Source organism: Pezoporus flaviventris, unplaced genomic scaffold (assembly GCF_033815535.1).
Source record: "Pezoporus flaviventris isolate CSIRO_AGI_PZ_B2104156 unplaced genomic scaffold, CSIRO_AGI_Pfla_v1 ptg000100l, whole genome shotgun sequence".
NCBI lineage: Eukaryota > Metazoa > Chordata > Aves > Psittaciformes > Psittacidae > Pezoporus > Pezoporus flaviventris.
Window position 1 is genome coordinate 3,673,278 of NW_026892648.1, and position 16,720 is coordinate 3,689,997.

Consider the following 16,720-nt stretch of genomic DNA (forward strand, 5'->3'; position numbering starts at 1 on the left):
TTATGCTGGATGAGGAGAGTCATTTAGACGTGTATGCAGCACTGATCTTTTACACGCCCATCTTCCTTTTTTACATTTATGGCTCTTTTTTCAGCCTACAACTCCTAAAATTTCTGAATTTTTCTACCCCATAATTAGATGGAAATCGCATATGCAGGCCCCAAAATACTCATTACATACTAAGCTTTTTTTAGAGGTTGTCAGGACAATCAAGAGATTGTAAAATTTAAAGGGGTGTGTGTGTGTTTGATTCTTAGAATGTAGTTAATTTGTTATAGTGAGAGAAATGTGTGCTGGTAGTTATTGAAAGCCTGCCTTGTGGTAGACATGTGAAAAGCCTGGTGTTCAAAATGCTTAAGTATTCCAATGAGCGGAAGAGATATGTGGGTAGATAGAGGTCAGGTCAGTAACTAATGTGTGTGTTAGCAATTGCTGTTCTTTTCTGTTTGGCTTGGTGGAGAGACTTGTTTGTAGCTGGTGCTCATTAGATGCCCAGTGTCTCTTACACAATCACGATTTCAGTGTCTTTTAAAAGGTTGGATATAGAGCCAGAAATCTGTGTGCATCAGTCATTATAATTATAGCATTATTGTTGTAATCCATGGCATGAATTGAGGCAGACTGTGCACAGCTGAGTGGTAAATTCCTTCTACAGACTCAGTAAAGTTTATTAAAAACAGCTTGAATAAGGTTTAAAATTTTTCAGGCTGCAGTAGCCTATTTCAAATAGTTTCTCTTTATTTACAGTGATGGATGGAAAAGTGTATTAACTTAAATACTTTTCCTTAAATATGACTTTGTTCCTTTTCTACGTATTTTCAGAAAAAAAAATCTTGGTAGGCTTGACCCAATTCGAAAGTCCACATTTAGATCCATATTTTAAAAAAGGCAAGGTTGAAAACACTTTGGGTTTCCATTATAAATGCTATTTAGGTCATTACTAGCCTGTGTAACTGTAGGCATCTGCTGATTAATGACTGGTTCTTGGAGCATATTCACGTTGCCTGGGCAAGTGGTTTGCATGTGAAAATGACCTCTTTGTGTACTTAGATTTTCAGCTTTTGGAAATACATCATTAGAAATGTTTGTATCTTTCACTGGAGTTTGAAGACTTAGGAAAATATAAAGGGGTGGTCTTTCTGCTGAGTTCTCATCTTTCAGGTCGAAGTTTTGCAGGCTTGCTGCAGAGACTGCACCAAGTGGGATGCTTGGTAGGATGAGGATTAATGGGGGGCTCCAGGCACTGGTGGAAGAGATGTTCTATCAGTATGCACTAAGGAAGCCCTGCTTCCCTTGGCTTTACATGCCGATCCTTTTCCTTCATCGTTTCTGTTGTTATGATGAGCAGGCTTATGGGTGGCCTCCTTTACTTGCCATGTGCATGTCTCCTCTGTGCCCTCAACTCTCTTCTCTTGCCTGTAACTCTGGTGGACCAGAAGACAGCACGTGTCCTGCCTGCAGTTGGTTCTGAGTTGTCTACATCGGTTGGTATGTAAGAATCAGGCGGCTGCAGGCTTTCCAGGGATGGCAGCTGGTATGGGATTCTCTTTGCACAAAGCTTGTCAGAACATTGAAGCTTTCATAACAAATCTGCAGAACTCCTTTTCCTTAGGAAACAGCCCAGTAATACTAGAGGGGAGGTATTTTTTTCACTGTTCAGTGTGATTAGAATGGGACATTCCCCATTTAGACATGTTTTAGACTGTCGGAAATTACAGGCTTCCTAGAATCCTTTGTGAAGGCTGAAGCTGAGCATCCATTGGGTTGCAAAAGGAGACGGTATTTAGGGAGAAAAACTTGACCACAGGACAGAGTTTCCATTTTAAAGGAAGAGTTCTTTTAAGAGCTTGTTTGGAGGCTGTTAGTCTGTACCTTTTATTCAGGAAGTGACCCAGTCTTTAATGACTGTGAACAGTGGAAGGTACTGGATTCAGACAGGCCATTGCTGTTTTTCTTGGCCTGTGTGCAGAATGACTCGTTTGTTTTACAGTAATATCTTTTTGAAGTTGTATGGTCTGAGTACAGCTGTGCCTGAAGCTTTGAATGGTGGGTGTGAAATCACTGCCTGGAACAGATTACATCGTCACTGAACAGTTTGCAACAAGCATGTTTATTCTCTCTGACTAACTAAGAAGAGTAACTGAGTTAAAATACATGTGGTGCCTCCTGCTAGCAGATAATCAATTTCACTAGGACATGCAGAGCCCCACATGATACACATTCCTGTTAATCCTTTGGGAATGGTGCTACTGCATAGCTAACCAGTGGGTTGTCACTCACAAGCTTCTGTTCAGTTCCTCGGTTTTTCTTTCAGCTGTTGTCACGCTTGGCATCTTTCGGTTTTCTCTGTGGTTATATATGTCTGTTCTAGAGCTGTATTTTATACTACCCCTTCTGGGACCACTGTGTTTATAAATGTCACTGTAACTGTGTCTCCTCTGCTTCCCTTCACTGCATGGCAGGAGCCATTCAGTTTGTCTTGCTTGCTTTCTTCTCCAGGTACTGCGGATTCTGAAACTGGCACTGATAAAATCCCACTTGTTTCTCTGCTCAGCTACCAATGTGAAACTTAAATTTGCACGCAGAGTTGATGCCTTGTGGCAAGCACCTGTTAGGAAGCTGAGTTAATGTAGCTAAGGATGTAACGCTCAGAATCACTTTATCTGCTCTTTGTAGTTAGGAGAGACGCACCATTAATTTGTCAGCTGGTGTTGTAGCATTGGGTTACAGCAAAATGATTGTACTTGTTCCCCTAAGAAAAGAGCTTCATGCTACTTAGAACAGAAAACTCGTTTCTTTGTTCTTAAGACAGCAACACCTGGATCTCAGGGCATATGTCTAAGCTACTAAGGATTTTAGCTTTGTTCTCTTACCGCTTTGATTTTGCCTTTGGTGTTCTCCCTGCTGTCCTTTTTTCTCACTAATAGAAGAGTCTTGGTATTGTTTAAAAATTAACCTGTCCTGAGGAGTTTCCTGCCTTCTGCTCCCATTGAAGTTGGCCACCACAGAGCTGCCAGTTGGACCCTTCATCTGAACCACATCCAAATCTTCCTGCTTTTTCAGCCAGGCCGTTTCCTGTAGGCAACCTTTTTTCTGCTCCTTCTGTGTGTGTTGTTATAACTCTTTACTAAGCTTCCTCATAGTGATTCCTACAACTGTATCTCTTTCTCATTTTTCAGAAAATAACTTTTTTTTTTTTTTCCCCCAAGCTTTTTTGCTCAGAAGCAAAGGTTTCCTCCTAAAATGATCCCAGGCCCTGAAGCCTTGCTCATCTATTCTCTCGTGTGCCTTTTCCCACCTCCTGCACTCTCACCCATTATTTCTGCAAGCAGCCCTGTGCTTTCTTTCTCTACCATTGCATGAAATGTCCCTTGCACAGGACTGTGAACTTTACAGGCCCTTCTGGAGAGCTGCATCTGCTGTGGTGCGGAAGGGAAACTTCTTACAGAATATGGCCATGTAGATACTCAGTAGACCTTTTGAACCATAAACACTTGTCGTATCAAAACACAGCAAAACTACTTAATTTTGGGCTTGACTGACATACTTTCAAATCTGCAAAATATTGTTGCTTCCTCTGGTCCCTAACTTCTATTGTTTGTTCTTGTTACATCTACTTATTGCTTTTTGTCCTTATTAGCCTGTCTGCTGTACAAGGCAGGGGCTGTCTTCCACTTTGGGAGCTGCCAAACACAGTGGACTCCTGGCTGCATAAGGGGCCTCTGGTCTCTGCTGCTCTTCAGGCAGAAAATAGAAGAAAATAACATAATATAAAGAAACATCTTTATATAAAATGGCCACGTAGAGTGATAGGGATTAGGTATTAGGAAGAAGTTCTTCCCTGTGAGGGTGCTGAGGCACTGGCACAGATTGCCCAGAGAAGCTGTGGTTGCCCCATCCCTGGCAGTGTTCAAGGCCAGGTTGGACAGGGCTTGGAGCAACCTGCTCTAGTGGAAGGTGTCCCTGCCCATGGCAGGGGTTGGAACTGGATGAGCTTTAAGGCCCCTTCCAACCTGACCGTTCTATGACTGCGTAGGCATTCCACCTCTCTAGTCTGAACAGTGCATTTTAGAAATGCACAGTCTAGTCTCTGCACAGCATTAATGGAATGAAGCTGAGGGCCTGGGGAGTCCTGCAGGGTCAACGTGTTAATAACACCTGTGTTGAGATGAGAAATCGATTGCGAAGAGATGTCCATGTGGATGGCATACAAATGGACTTTAAACCTTCCAATTATTTACCAGACTGTCTTCATGAGTGTAGGTTCACAAATGTGAACTAATGGAGACAGAAGATTACAGGTTTTCAATTTGGCACTCTCCATGCTTTAAACTTGTGATCTTTACTGCACGTAAAGATCATTTTGTGAACTGATGGGCACATGGTTTTATAGTATACCTTTATAAAAGTTCTGCTGTTAGAGATACTAACTTCGCCACAGTTTAACAAGGCTTGTGACTTTGGTTGTAGTGTTCCTGTGAAGGTTAAGTGACAATGCTGCAAATGTTGTTAGCACAAACAGCAAATTATTAGCAGATTCAGCACAAATGTCTTTTTATTTACAGATGGGGAGAGGTCTCGGAAGTAAGAATTGCTTTCTACAGTTCTTTTGGTGGAAGTTGGAGCTAGATTAGAAGGGTAAACTTGCTAACTTCATTGTGGGAGGCACTATAGTGTAAATTCAGCAGTTGCTTGTTCTGTTTAGCCACCAATATACCAATTAGCATGTGTGTGGGTATGCTGCTGTGTGAGCAGACCAGAATTAACTACAGCTTCGTGTGCTCGCGTGCTTCCCCTCAGCCCAGCTGATAACTGGGCATGGGAGGAGGCCAGAGTATTGTCAGTGCAGGGGATGTGTGTGGGGAACTGGTGGTTTGGGGTTGGGTGAGGCCATAGGGGAATGTGGCAGAAGAGGTGGGGGTAGAGAGTAGCATAGAGAGAAAGTCAGCAGAACCAGGCTTGGGTGCTTCCGCTGCTCAGGGAACCACTGGCTTCAGGCAGAAAAACTTCATGAAAAAGAAAAGACAACTCCACAATTTATTTGATTTTAAGTTTTCTTGAATATTTGATATGCTTTTTCTTGAAGTTGTCATTCTGTTTGGTAGCTTGACGTGTAGAAGTAAGTTCCTTATAAAAATGGCACCAATACAGACATCAGGACAATATGGACATAAAAGAGACAATTTCTGAGCCGTGTACAAAGGGAACCTGGTTTCCAGTCTCTTGCACTCTGAAATAGGCCTGAAAGCATTTGGTATTTTCTTCTTTACAATGGGGTCACAGAGTGATTCTTCTCTCTGCATCCTCTTGGGAAAGCTGTGGGAGCTCGGCCGTGGGAGACGGGACAGACATATGTGTGCGCACAGTGACATCAAGCTTCACAGGATTGTAGAAAGAAGTGGGGCAAGCATCTTTAGAAATGTTCCAGCTCCTGTATTAATGAAGAGGAAAGTTTCTAGCAGCAGGGCTTGTTAGCCCCAGTCTGCCAGTATTGTGATGCTGCTACAGATTGGAAGCTATTTTCCCATTAGTTAACCTGTAATCAGTCATTAAGCCCAAGTCCTCTAGTATTGATGGTTCTGTTTTGGGGTGCTCTCTGGAAAGAGGAGTGGTGTTGACACAACTGTTTGCTTCACCAAAAGGTCCATGTTTCCTACGGATGTAGCTGGTGATATTTTATGGGTAAGCAATCAGCACAAGGCTTTCAGCTGCTGTGAGGCAGTGATAAGACTCACTGTCTGGCATGGGAGCAGCATAAGAAATATGAATTGAGCGGTGTCTTAAACATAAGGAAAGGTGTGGTAAAATATAAGCTTCTATTGCTCAGTAAATGCTACTGGAAAGTTTCCTATAGCACTCAACAGTGAGTTATGCTATTGTAGCCAAATGAAGGGTGATAGCCAGCACTCCACAAGCCTGGTATCATGCATGTGGCACTGGCTAAGGTAGATTTAGGTCTAAACAGTGAATGTTTTCCTAAAAGAAAGAGACATTTTCAATCCACGGTGGCAAAGAAACAAGATCAGAGCAGTCATTACAAAGAACATGTGTGCCAGAGGTGAGGTCTGAAGAAATGGGGTGATTTTTAAATGGCACATGTGCCAATCTGCGTTCTTAGGCACCCATGCACTTCTGAACACTGAGCCTCTGAGGTACTGACACGACGTACGCTAGTGCGCCATGTCAGGAACAGAGGTTTTCTTTTACATGCTTATGCTGTGTTGCTGGTAGATGTGGCATTGGGCTCAGATAAATTAGAGAACTGCAAAGAGCAGCAGTCCAAGTATTACTGCTTGTAAACACTTTCTGCATGGTTTTGTAAAGGAAGATACCCTTGCAGTAGAAGAGGAGGAAGGGGAGAATAAAGGCAGGAGAGAACTATTGAACCTTCATTCTTCTGATCTCTAAATAGAGCTTTGATTGTACAGCAAAGGCAGGGAGCAGCGGTGCTTTCTGCCTGTGATTGGAGTTGCATGGAATTGCCTCTAACTTTCTTTGATTAATTCGCAGCTATTCTTCTCTACTGGAAAAATCAATAGTAGCTGCATGGATGTCTGTTAAGCAGCCCTGAGTTACAATAATGGCAGTAGGAGCCCAAATAATTTCTAGGTAGAGATCATGCAAATACCAGTCGCTGCCACATCTTACTGACCAGACTTAGCAAATCTCTTCTGACCCATTTCTTCCTTCTCCCTGTTGCTTAGCAACAGATGCAGCATGTTAATGTTAAAAAGGCTGGAAAACAGGCCTTCAGCGCAAGTTGCCTCTTTTCATAGGTTTTATTTCCTTGAGGATAGACATTTGTAGAGGCTGTGAGCATTCAGATTGCTTTATTTTATTCATGTTCTGTAAGTGGGCAGAATTCTTACAATAAGGTTCTTCTACCCACTTCTGACATGTGGGAGCCTGTTTGGATCTACAGAAGGTATCTAACACCTAAAAAGAGGGGAGAAAGCTACAGGTTCTGCCTGTGCTTTAAGCTGATTCAGCAAGCAGTAAACTGCTTTTCTTGAAATGGAAGTGTCCTTACTGATCTGCCCAGATAGCAGATCAGTCTGAGCTGTGAATAGTAGGCAGAATCAATTCTAGTAATTAAATACCAACTTTGTAACTACTGTATCCCACCCTTTCCTCCCAGGCACAGCCAATGTTTATATAATTTGATCATAATGTATTGTACATTGATACACTACTGCTTATGACTATCTTAAGAGAGCTAGCTCCACCTGAGCTATTCATCTTTTATTAGAAAACAGCATGAAGGGTGTTTGTCATAGGCCTTGGCCGTACTGTCGTAGATACTGCGCATCCATAAACACAAGTAGCTTTTAAAGCCTACAGCTGAACAGAAGATCATTGATGGGGAGAGCTACCAGAAACCAGTGAGATGCTCATCATCATTTTTGGGGTGTGTATGCTGAGTTTACCATCCTAGCTATCACTAGGCTTTTGTGGGCTTCACAGCAAAAGTAACAACAATGAAGAGAATTCCCAAGTTCAGGGAACTGCTGCTGAGAGTGAGGACAAGCAAGAGAATCACATATGCTTGGCAAGTCTGAAGCTGGTGGTTGTAGTCAGGGCAGGGTGCTTCTTCAGCCTGCATCTGAAGTACAGTGTCTGTGTCACTGGAGCATTTACAGCACACCTAAATGTTGTTGTGTAGTTCCTATCAGGCGTTCCAGGCATGGTTTTCATTTTGTTTATGCATCCCTTTACTGTTGGGCAAGTGGGTCAAGTGGAATGTGATGCACGTAGCATAAAAACATTAGCTGCATTATGTGCTCTTCAGTGTGACGTTTGTTTTGTTTGCAGTGAGTGCCATAATTCTTCTGACCGAATCAAGGTGCGTGTCTGGGATGAAGATGATGACATCAAGTCTCGTGTCAAGCAGAGACTGAAGCGCGAGTCGGATGATTTCCTGGGGCAGACAATCATTGAAGTCCGTACTCTTAGCGGAGAAATGGATGTGTGGTACAACCTTGGTGAGCAGGGCTTTCGGGATAAAAACCCGTCATGTGTTAGTCTGGGAATGCTTGAGAGAGCTTGGCTGCATATGGACAGTTTGCAAGAAAGGAAGAAAAGCTCAGATGATATCAAGGGCATATGATGGTGTTGCAGAGCGGCTGCAAGGCTTTAGTCCCAGTTGAAGTGAGGAGTGTAACATGTCAGAAGGGTGATGGTTTTTCCCTGTCAGGCATTGAAGAGTACAGTGGGTAAAATGCTTAGAGCAGGGCTGTATTCCATTTGTGTTGGAGATACATTTCCTGTCCTGTGCCTTTTTTTTTGTGCCAACACAAGCATTTTAACAGTCTGTAACACCTGAAGGTGGATTGCACTGGGCTGGGAAGTTGTTGAGACCTTTCCCAGTGACCAAAATAGAACATTGTAGAAAGTACTGGCAAGTGACCAGACCATGCTGAATTGACAGGTATAGTAATAATCTTAGGAGGTCCAAAACCTTCAGAGGCACATCCAGCAGTTCCCAGGGCTAAAGACTATGGTATAAATCAGGAATAAATTCCACATCAGTCAGCCTCGTTCTTGGGAAAGGGAACTGTCCTTGGTGGTTCTAGTTCAGCCGAATGAATCCAAGACCGTATTGCACATCTGTTGGCAGAAAGGCTCTCTTACATCTAGAAATGTACATGGTTCTAGCTAGATGTGTCATATTGAGGGTGTAACACTGCATTTGTTTTGCTGATGTCTATTTAATAGCCAGTGTTAGAAAAAGTCAAAGTTTTCTCCATGGTGACTCTGATCACAAGCTTAGCCTGAGCTTCCAGCAGTTTTTTTTCCAGTGTTGTCACCCCAAGATGGTTCTGCTCTGATCAGGAGCAATGCATGTAATTGCTGATGATTTTTTCTTCTAGAAAAGCGAACAGATAAGTCTGCAGTGTCTGGGGCTATTCGCCTACAAATCAGTGTGGAGATCAAAGGCGAGGAGAAGGTGGCTCCATATCATATTCAGTACACTTGCCTTCATGAGGTAAGAAGTGAGTTCAGCTCAGTCATCACCATGTTCCTTCTGTCTCTTGAAGAAGCAATGTTCTGACCTTTCCTTCCCTGAAATGTTTCTCCTTACACTAGATGTGCTTTGCTTTTCCCTGCTATGCAGGCCTACTACACTGATTCATCAGACCTGCATTTGTCAGGGAGGCAGAGATGTTTTTAGGCTGTTTCCTCCGCACCAGGGGCTGGCTGGCTCACTCTGCTCCACTGTCACAGCTGTGCCATATCCAGAGATAGGGCATTGGTCCACAAGTTTAATGTGGAGAAACGTCTGAATTTTCTTGAGTGATGTTTTCAGCATGTACTGTACCTATCTGTGACTTTATGAGTAAATTCTGGTCTGGGGAGGGCTTTGGCACTTGCTGTTGAGTTATGTGGGTGTTGGTGCTTCTGTGCTGCTGCACTGGTGTGTGTTGGGGAACAGAAAATAAGCTATGGTTACTGACTAGTGACCTGTCTCAGGTGGACTGAGCTGGGCAGGCAGTGCTGCACAAGGTGGGTAAACTCCAAAGATGACTTGTGAGAAGGACTAAAGGGAAAACCCTGTCTCAGGTTGATACATGACATGATAAAGTCTCTCTGTCAAAGAGAAGGCAAGTAGCAGGGTCAGTCTCTAAGAGCCTGAACAAGGTAGAGTAGTCAGAGCCCCTTTCACCTGACATAAAAGAGTATCATGAGATCCAGTGAGGTTTAAGGAAGTTCATATTAGAAAAGAAGGACAAATGTGTCGTAGAGAGGAATGTTCAGCTGCAGAGCAATATATTTATCCAGATGTTGGGCTAGATGAGCCTTGTGGTGTCCTCTGGCCTTACCAGGGAACAGACAGATAGGAAGCTTAGAAAAACATCAGTAGGCTTCCTTTAGTTGGCTGTGTTGTGTCCTTCAATAAATATTTATTGTTTTTCAATTCAGTGGTGGCTTCTGCTTGGTAAGCCATTTCATTTTTTTCTTTCTGAACATACATGATCACTTGCTGCCCTTTTTTGCAAATAGGTCTCCTTTTAAGTATCACCTTCTTTCATTTGTGTATCATAATATGAAGATGATTTACAGCTAGAATAATTCAATCAGGAAAAATAGTAGAGTAAAGCAGAGTCCTCTAGCTCCTAATAAAATTGTTGGACTTTTGTATTCCTTACTACAGGGAGCCAGCTGTCTGAGAGGCTGATGAATCTCTAAGTGACGTGCATACTCTGCACAGCAGTGATAGCTGAAAGCCTTTGCAGTGTTAGATAAAATAAAGGGTTATGTTGAATAATAATGCAAGTGTCTAGTCGGTAGGGGTGATCTTAAGGATGTCCTTTTAAAAACAAAATAAGATTTGTTTGGACTGTTTTGCTGTGTAATAATAGTTACAAAGCCTATATAGAACTGTTACTTCAGCTAGTTTCAATAGCTCATCCATGTTAAGGCATTTCATTCTGAGGACAGAAGTGTGTAGGTTTCAGGAAACTAGTCTGTGGTTTCACTGCATTGAAGCACCTCCTCTGCATCGTTCGCATGCATCGTTCATGCATTTTCACATGCACCTCCTCTGCATCGTTCGCAATGTCTGCTGGGTAAAACCGTAGGTACACATGCAAAAATTTCAGCTAGGAGAACTCAGGAAGAAAAGAAATACATAATGTGTAGGGGAAGAAAGAGGTGGGAGAGCAAAGAGATTTGTGTGAGTGACTTCTTCCGAGCAGTTCCAAACTCTTCATGAAACTTGAAGGCTTCATCAGCCTCACATATACTTTCAATCCTGTTTTGTGTTTCAGAACCTCTTTCACCATCTCACAGATGTGCAAGGGAATGGGGTGGTGAAGATCCCTGATGCCAAAGGAGATGATGCCTGGAAGGTGTATTTTGATGAGACAGCTCAAGAGATAGTGGATGAATTTGCAATGCGTTACGGCATTGAATCTATATACCAGGCCATGACGTAAGATGCATTTCATGTGTCGTCGGGGCGGGTAATTGGTGTAACTGTTTAATGTGACTGTTAATATTTAGAAGATGAAATGTGTAGGTAATGGAAGGCTTGTCAGTGACAGCTGCTTTTTATAGGGCTTACTGTGCAAGGGGAAAGACTGCCCGTTTCTGAATCACTGGTTTCCTCAAAGCCTAGAAATTAATGTCTGACAAAGTGCTGGAATTAAGCATCTATCTGAACAGTTTGTATGCACATCTTTAAAACTAATCTTAAGGAATTGCACCAAGTTTGGTTGTGAGCCATTTATGGTTTAAGACTCAAATCTCCATTTGAGCACTCTCTGTTAAAAAGATACTGCCCAGGGATCCCACTGAAGATTTCTAATGATGTGAGAAGGGATGAGGTTTTGTGAGAGTCTTTGTCCAACTGTTGTGGCAGTTGATAAAGTCCTTTGAAGTTATTAATTTCCCAGGCGCTGTTGAAGGCGTTTATAGGAAGTTTGTATAATGGAGCTACTGATTTGTCCTCTTTGGAGCTAGGCTAATGCAGTTCCTGATCTTCAAAGAGCATTTTCCTTCTCACTATATTTTTACTTGGATTTGGGATTAGCCATTTTTCCTCTTAAAAACTAGCAGTGCTATGCTTTGCTTTTTTATTATTTCAAAGGTGATATTAAATACAGCAGACAAACATGAAATTTTTCATGTTAGATGCTGAAGCTCTTGGGGTCTGAGTCCTTGGGTGAAGTGTTATCTATAATTATGTCACTTGCAAACACCTTTTCTGCCTATTGATTTAAGCCAAAGTGGAAAAGAAATGGAAGGTGGGTCCAGAGGTCTGGTCCTTGCTTATAGCAGGGCTAAATTGGAAGTTGCACCAGACTGTTCAGGGCCTCTTTTAGTGTGTTGAAAATTTCCAAGGGTGGATGTTCACCACCTCTTTGGGCTCCAGACGTCAGGCTGTATTACTCTGGGGAAGAAATCCGTGGTTGAAATCCAAATTGGAAAACCCTGTTTTGAATTTCCTGTGCTGTAACTGCTTCATGTTGCTGCTTATCTTTTAGTCTTCCCTCTAAAAGGATTTTGTCCTGGCTCAATATTCTCACTAACCCTCTCCTCTCTGCTAAGTAGTCAAGACATTGAGTAGAGTCCCACTCCTCACCCCTTCTCCAAGCTAAATAAAGCCATTGTATATGTCTTATCTTTACTTATCAAGTGTCTAAATGACCAATTGGTACACGGTTACCATGTAGCAAGCACGTTAAGATTCAGGCGTCAGTATCATATTTGTCTGAAATACTGATTTGTGAATGCCAGAGAAATTCTCTCACTGTAGCTTTTTTGGTTATAATCATTTGTATGTTAACTAGAACAGAAGCTAATGTTTGTGATGAGTCCAGTGGATGGAACCCCTCAGAGGTCTGAAGCACCTCTCCTATCAGGAAAGGCTGAGAGAGCTGGGAGAAAAGAAGGCTCTGGGAAGACCTTAGGGCAGTCTTTCAGTGCTTAAATGGGGCTTAGAAGAAATATGGGGACAACTTTTGAACATCTGCAGTGATAGATGAAGGGGTAATAGTTTTAAACTAAACTACTCAGTGATTCTATGAGCCCTATAGGGAGAAAGCTACATTTAGAAAGTAGTTCCTAAATTTACTTTGGGAGCTCAGTGAGGATTCCTGCTTAAAAAGGACTGCTTAAAAATGCCAACACTTCTATCTGTTGGGATGAACTTCACTTGCCATGTCCCATAATATCAGACCTCTTAAACTCTGATTTCCCCCCCCCCCCCCTCCCCCGCTTATGTTGAGCAGATTTTCTTTGATTGTTTAATCATTTCACAAGCCCAGCCGCTTCTGGCATAATTTTGGTATTTCCTGCAGGAAGGTTCCATGCATTTTAATGAGAACAGTTAAATGGGAAAATGCAAATGAGTGTGCATGTTTCCTGTGGGCAAAGGGGTTAGCCCTAAGGAATCACATATCAGTGCAGCACAGAAATACTGGTGGGTGATCTCGCTGTGCTTTAATGCTTTCCAGTTACTGCTGCCTCATGTTACCTCAGAACCTGTGGCTGCCTCAAGTGGTGTCAAGCTTAAGTCTAGGAACTGGATTAGGAACACAGGGTATCACCTAAGTCACAAGCTGTTGGCAAGAAATACTTGAGAAGCTATTTTATGATCTGGAAGGGGATGTAGTGAAGGGATTTCCTCTTGTTTCAAGCATATCTGTTGTCTAGATGGCATCTTTCTGAAATAGCTCTGGGATGCTGCAGATTTACAGGAAGGGAGGAAATGACTATCATCTGTTCATGATGCCAGCCAGAGTAAGTGGAATATTAAAGGGATAGAATCAAGTTGTGCTACATGAAAGAGACCAGAATGACTTACAGAGCTGTCCTTTTGCAGGCATTTTGCATGTCTCTCCTCTAAATACATGTGCCCAGGCGTGCCAGCTGTGATGAGCACCTTACTTGCCAATATCAATGCTTATTATGCGCACACCACTGCCTCCACGAATGTGTCTGCTTCGGACCGCTTTGCAGCCTCCAATTTTGGGGTATGTTAGCGTGTTTGGTGATGTTACATTTCAACTTCTGTAACTTGCCTGTGGTCCTGCCTTTCAATATGTAACTAGTTCTGTGTAAAGAATATTAATTCTGTGAGGAGTTGGAATCTGTGGAGCTCTTCTAGACAAGGCAAAGAGCATGGTTTTATTGTCATCACCATGCATTTTAGGTATTAATCAATGTAATGTATTATGATGTTTATTCTTTGTGTTCAAATTATACTGGAGCACAGATGGTATGGAATAAGCAAATAGTCTTAAACTCTGCGGGAGATGCTGTTGATAAAACACATTGTGTGATCTGATCGTTTCAGAACTTTGTTTTAAAAACAGAAACTGGTTTATAAAAATACAAACCAAAAATATGTGTGTCCCCCTAATGGTTAAAATGTTTTTCATATAACGTGGTGGAGTTGAGCGTGCTGGAAAAGTATTTGGAAAAGCTCGTGCTTCTCTTCAGACTGAGAATTTATAGATTGAATGAGGAGGTGTTCACGATGCTAGATCAGAATCCAGTGGAGAGACCTGACCTTGAGAATATAGTCACGAGAAGCCTATAATACTTGTCACTGAACTAACAGATAAGATCTTGGAGCTGTGTCATTGCTCTGAATTAGACCCTTTTCTGCCTGTTCCTTTATTCATCTCTGAATAAATATTTTCTCTTAAATATAAGTTTGGTGCAAATTGCAGGCTAGAAATCAGAGAGGGATTTGTTCTGCTTCTACTTGAGAGTGATAATGGAATATTTTTCTGATGTTACACATGAACAATTCTAATGTTACACAGACTTCAGAAATAATTACACTATGAGAGTAAATCCAAGAATCAAAAGAAAATACTGTTTGCACAATACCATGCATCCATATTGCTTCCTCCCACTCTCCTGAGATTTGACACTAATTCCCTGATACCCCGCTGCTTACACTGAACATCGATTAGACAGTGATGATATGTAACGTTTATTGGTGTTTTCTGCTCAACAGAAAGAACGATTTGTGAAGCTTCTGGATCAGCTTCATAATTCACTTCGGATTGATCTCTCAATGTACAGGGTGAGTGGGAATAAACAAAATCCTTTCAGGCATTCTGGTGGGCAGACAGGAAACACGCTATTTGGATTTCTCTTATGCGTCTAAGTTTTTGGGTAGTTTCTGTGTTACGGAATTGTCATGTCAAGCTTGTTGCATGAATGCACCATTTTGTTTTCTTCATGTATAGAACACAAACCATGTTTTTTTCTTCCATTATAACTTCCTCAAGACTTCTGAAATAATTTAAGGATTGTGAACTGTGCAGGCTGGATTTGAATTAGTCCTATCAGCTGCTTCAGGTGTCATCTACAAACAGAAAACAGACTTGCTCTCCCCTAGTATACAGAAATCTTTTAGAGGAACTGCCCTTGTGTTGTCACTTACTTTAGGTTTGGTGAACTTGAATCACTGACCCTGACTCTGGATCTACAAGATGTCCTTTCAGGTTGAGATCCCCCTGGCCCCCTTGGGAAGAGATGAGTTTCAGATGTTGATATCAGTCCCTCAGTCTCCTTAAAACCACTATTTTCTTTCTTTGCTATTCTAGTCACCATGTGACGTGGCTTTTCTTTCATTTTTTTAATTCCTTGCTATTTGATTTCAATTAGTGACTAATTCATTGAAAAATTTAACAACGGTGGCAAAATATGAGCTTTGATTTCATTTATTTAAAAGTTGAACCTCTTCTGATTAGTGCATTTATATGAAGTACAGTGAAGCATATAGTGTAGAGAAACATGAGCAGACTAAGAGGAGAAGTGCATTAGGAAGACAAAAACGACAAGGGGCAAGTTGCAAAAGAAGATAAAAGGAGTGTTGTATAAATAGCTATTTAAATCTACATCACTAGAAAGAGAAGGTCTGAAGAGAGCACTGATCTACTGAGTAGAAGAGGGAAAATCATCAAGAAGTGGCAATAGGAATCTCTGGTGGTGATGTCTTTTTTGTTTGCTCGGTCTTCACTAAAAGCTGCTTTCCAGTGGCTCATGCAACTAAACCATGGACAAACAAGTAAGCTCTTGCATAAAGGATCAGGAGAGATTTGTATAGTTTAAATAATTTAGATGTTATCTAATTGGCAGTACATTTACAGAAGTGGCTGAATCAATTTGGGAGCTCTTAATAATTATCTTAAGACCTCTGAAGGGCATGTTAAATTCTGGAAGAAAAAGGTATTGGTTTCCAGCTTTCAAGACAGGAGATGGGAATTCACAATTTAAATTACGCAGATTAATCCTCCTGTTTCCCCTAATTTAATCAAGCTATTTGTAAGCACTTTAAACAACGAATAACCAGCAGTGTGGATTTGTGGAAAAGAAAGTGACAAACAAATGTGTGTTCCTTCCATTGGCAGGTCAGGATGGGAGAGCTGGAGCTCCCTTGAGTAGCTTCAAGTCACCCTCTGAATAATTAGTTTGAAAACTGTTTTGCGAGCTGCTTGGTCACTGAGTGGTTACCATGACTTCTTACAGGGAACAAGGACTCATTTTCCCTTCTCAGGCCTGTTTATTTCTCTTGAGAGGTTGCTAATATACCACACCTCTCATTGCCTCAGAAGAGAAACCAAAATAGAAGCAGTGAATGCAGAAAGGAAAGGGTCCACACAAGCAACATCAAGCAAGAGGCCAAGAGCTGCTGGTGACGTGGCTGTTGCTCCTTGCTGGCTCCTCCTGCAGCCAAGGAGAGATCTCCTTCTGCTGAGGGCTATCAGTCTCCTGATATCCACAGATTTTACATTCATACAAGAAGCTATTTAATTAAGCAAACAGATAAGCTCCTGCAGCAAAAAGGCCTTATTTATTGAGCATTGTTTTGACTGGTAAAAGCTTCTCAAGCAGGAAATGTTTCCAAGACACTTTCCTTATTTAGCACATGCTTAAAGTCTTGCATGGATCTGACTGTGCTTTCCAACAGGATTTTCCTTTTTTGTTAACAGAACAACTTTCCAGCCAGCAGCCGGGAGCGGCTGCAGGACCTGAAGTCTACAGTGGATTTGCTGACCAGCATCACTTTTTTCAGGATGAAGGTAGTGTTATGGGTGGGGATGGGAGCACAGCCTCTGCAGTTTTTGCCCCAGGAGTTGGTTTCTTGTTTTCAAATCACTGTTCCATGTTGTTGCTTTAGACATGGAAAATGGAGAGCATCTGCTGACCATGTAATAAACATCCACATTTTGCCTTGTCTTCACTGTATTTTGCA

General features: G+C 41.9%; 1 protein-coding gene across 9 annotated transcripts in view; it reads left to right on the top strand.

The window, feature by feature from the left end:
- UNC13B (unc-13 homolog B) overlaps positions 1–16,720 on the top strand; it is a 212,763-nt gene that overhangs the window by 142,289 nt on the left and 53,754 nt on the right. For all 9 annotated transcript variants that reach the window (XM_061477266.1, XM_061477269.1, XM_061477267.1 and 6 more), the window contains 6 exons: positions 7,813–7,982; positions 8,871–8,986; positions 10,770–10,933; positions 13,328–13,478; positions 14,474–14,542; positions 16,458–16,547. In XM_061477266.1, the coding sequence (XP_061333250.1) occupies positions 7,813–7,982; positions 8,871–8,986; positions 10,770–10,933; positions 13,328–13,478; positions 14,474–14,542; positions 16,458–16,547 (760 nt within the window). The remainder of the gene's footprint in view (positions 1–7,812; positions 7,983–8,870; positions 8,987–10,769; positions 10,934–13,327; positions 13,479–14,473; positions 14,543–16,457; positions 16,548–16,720) is intronic.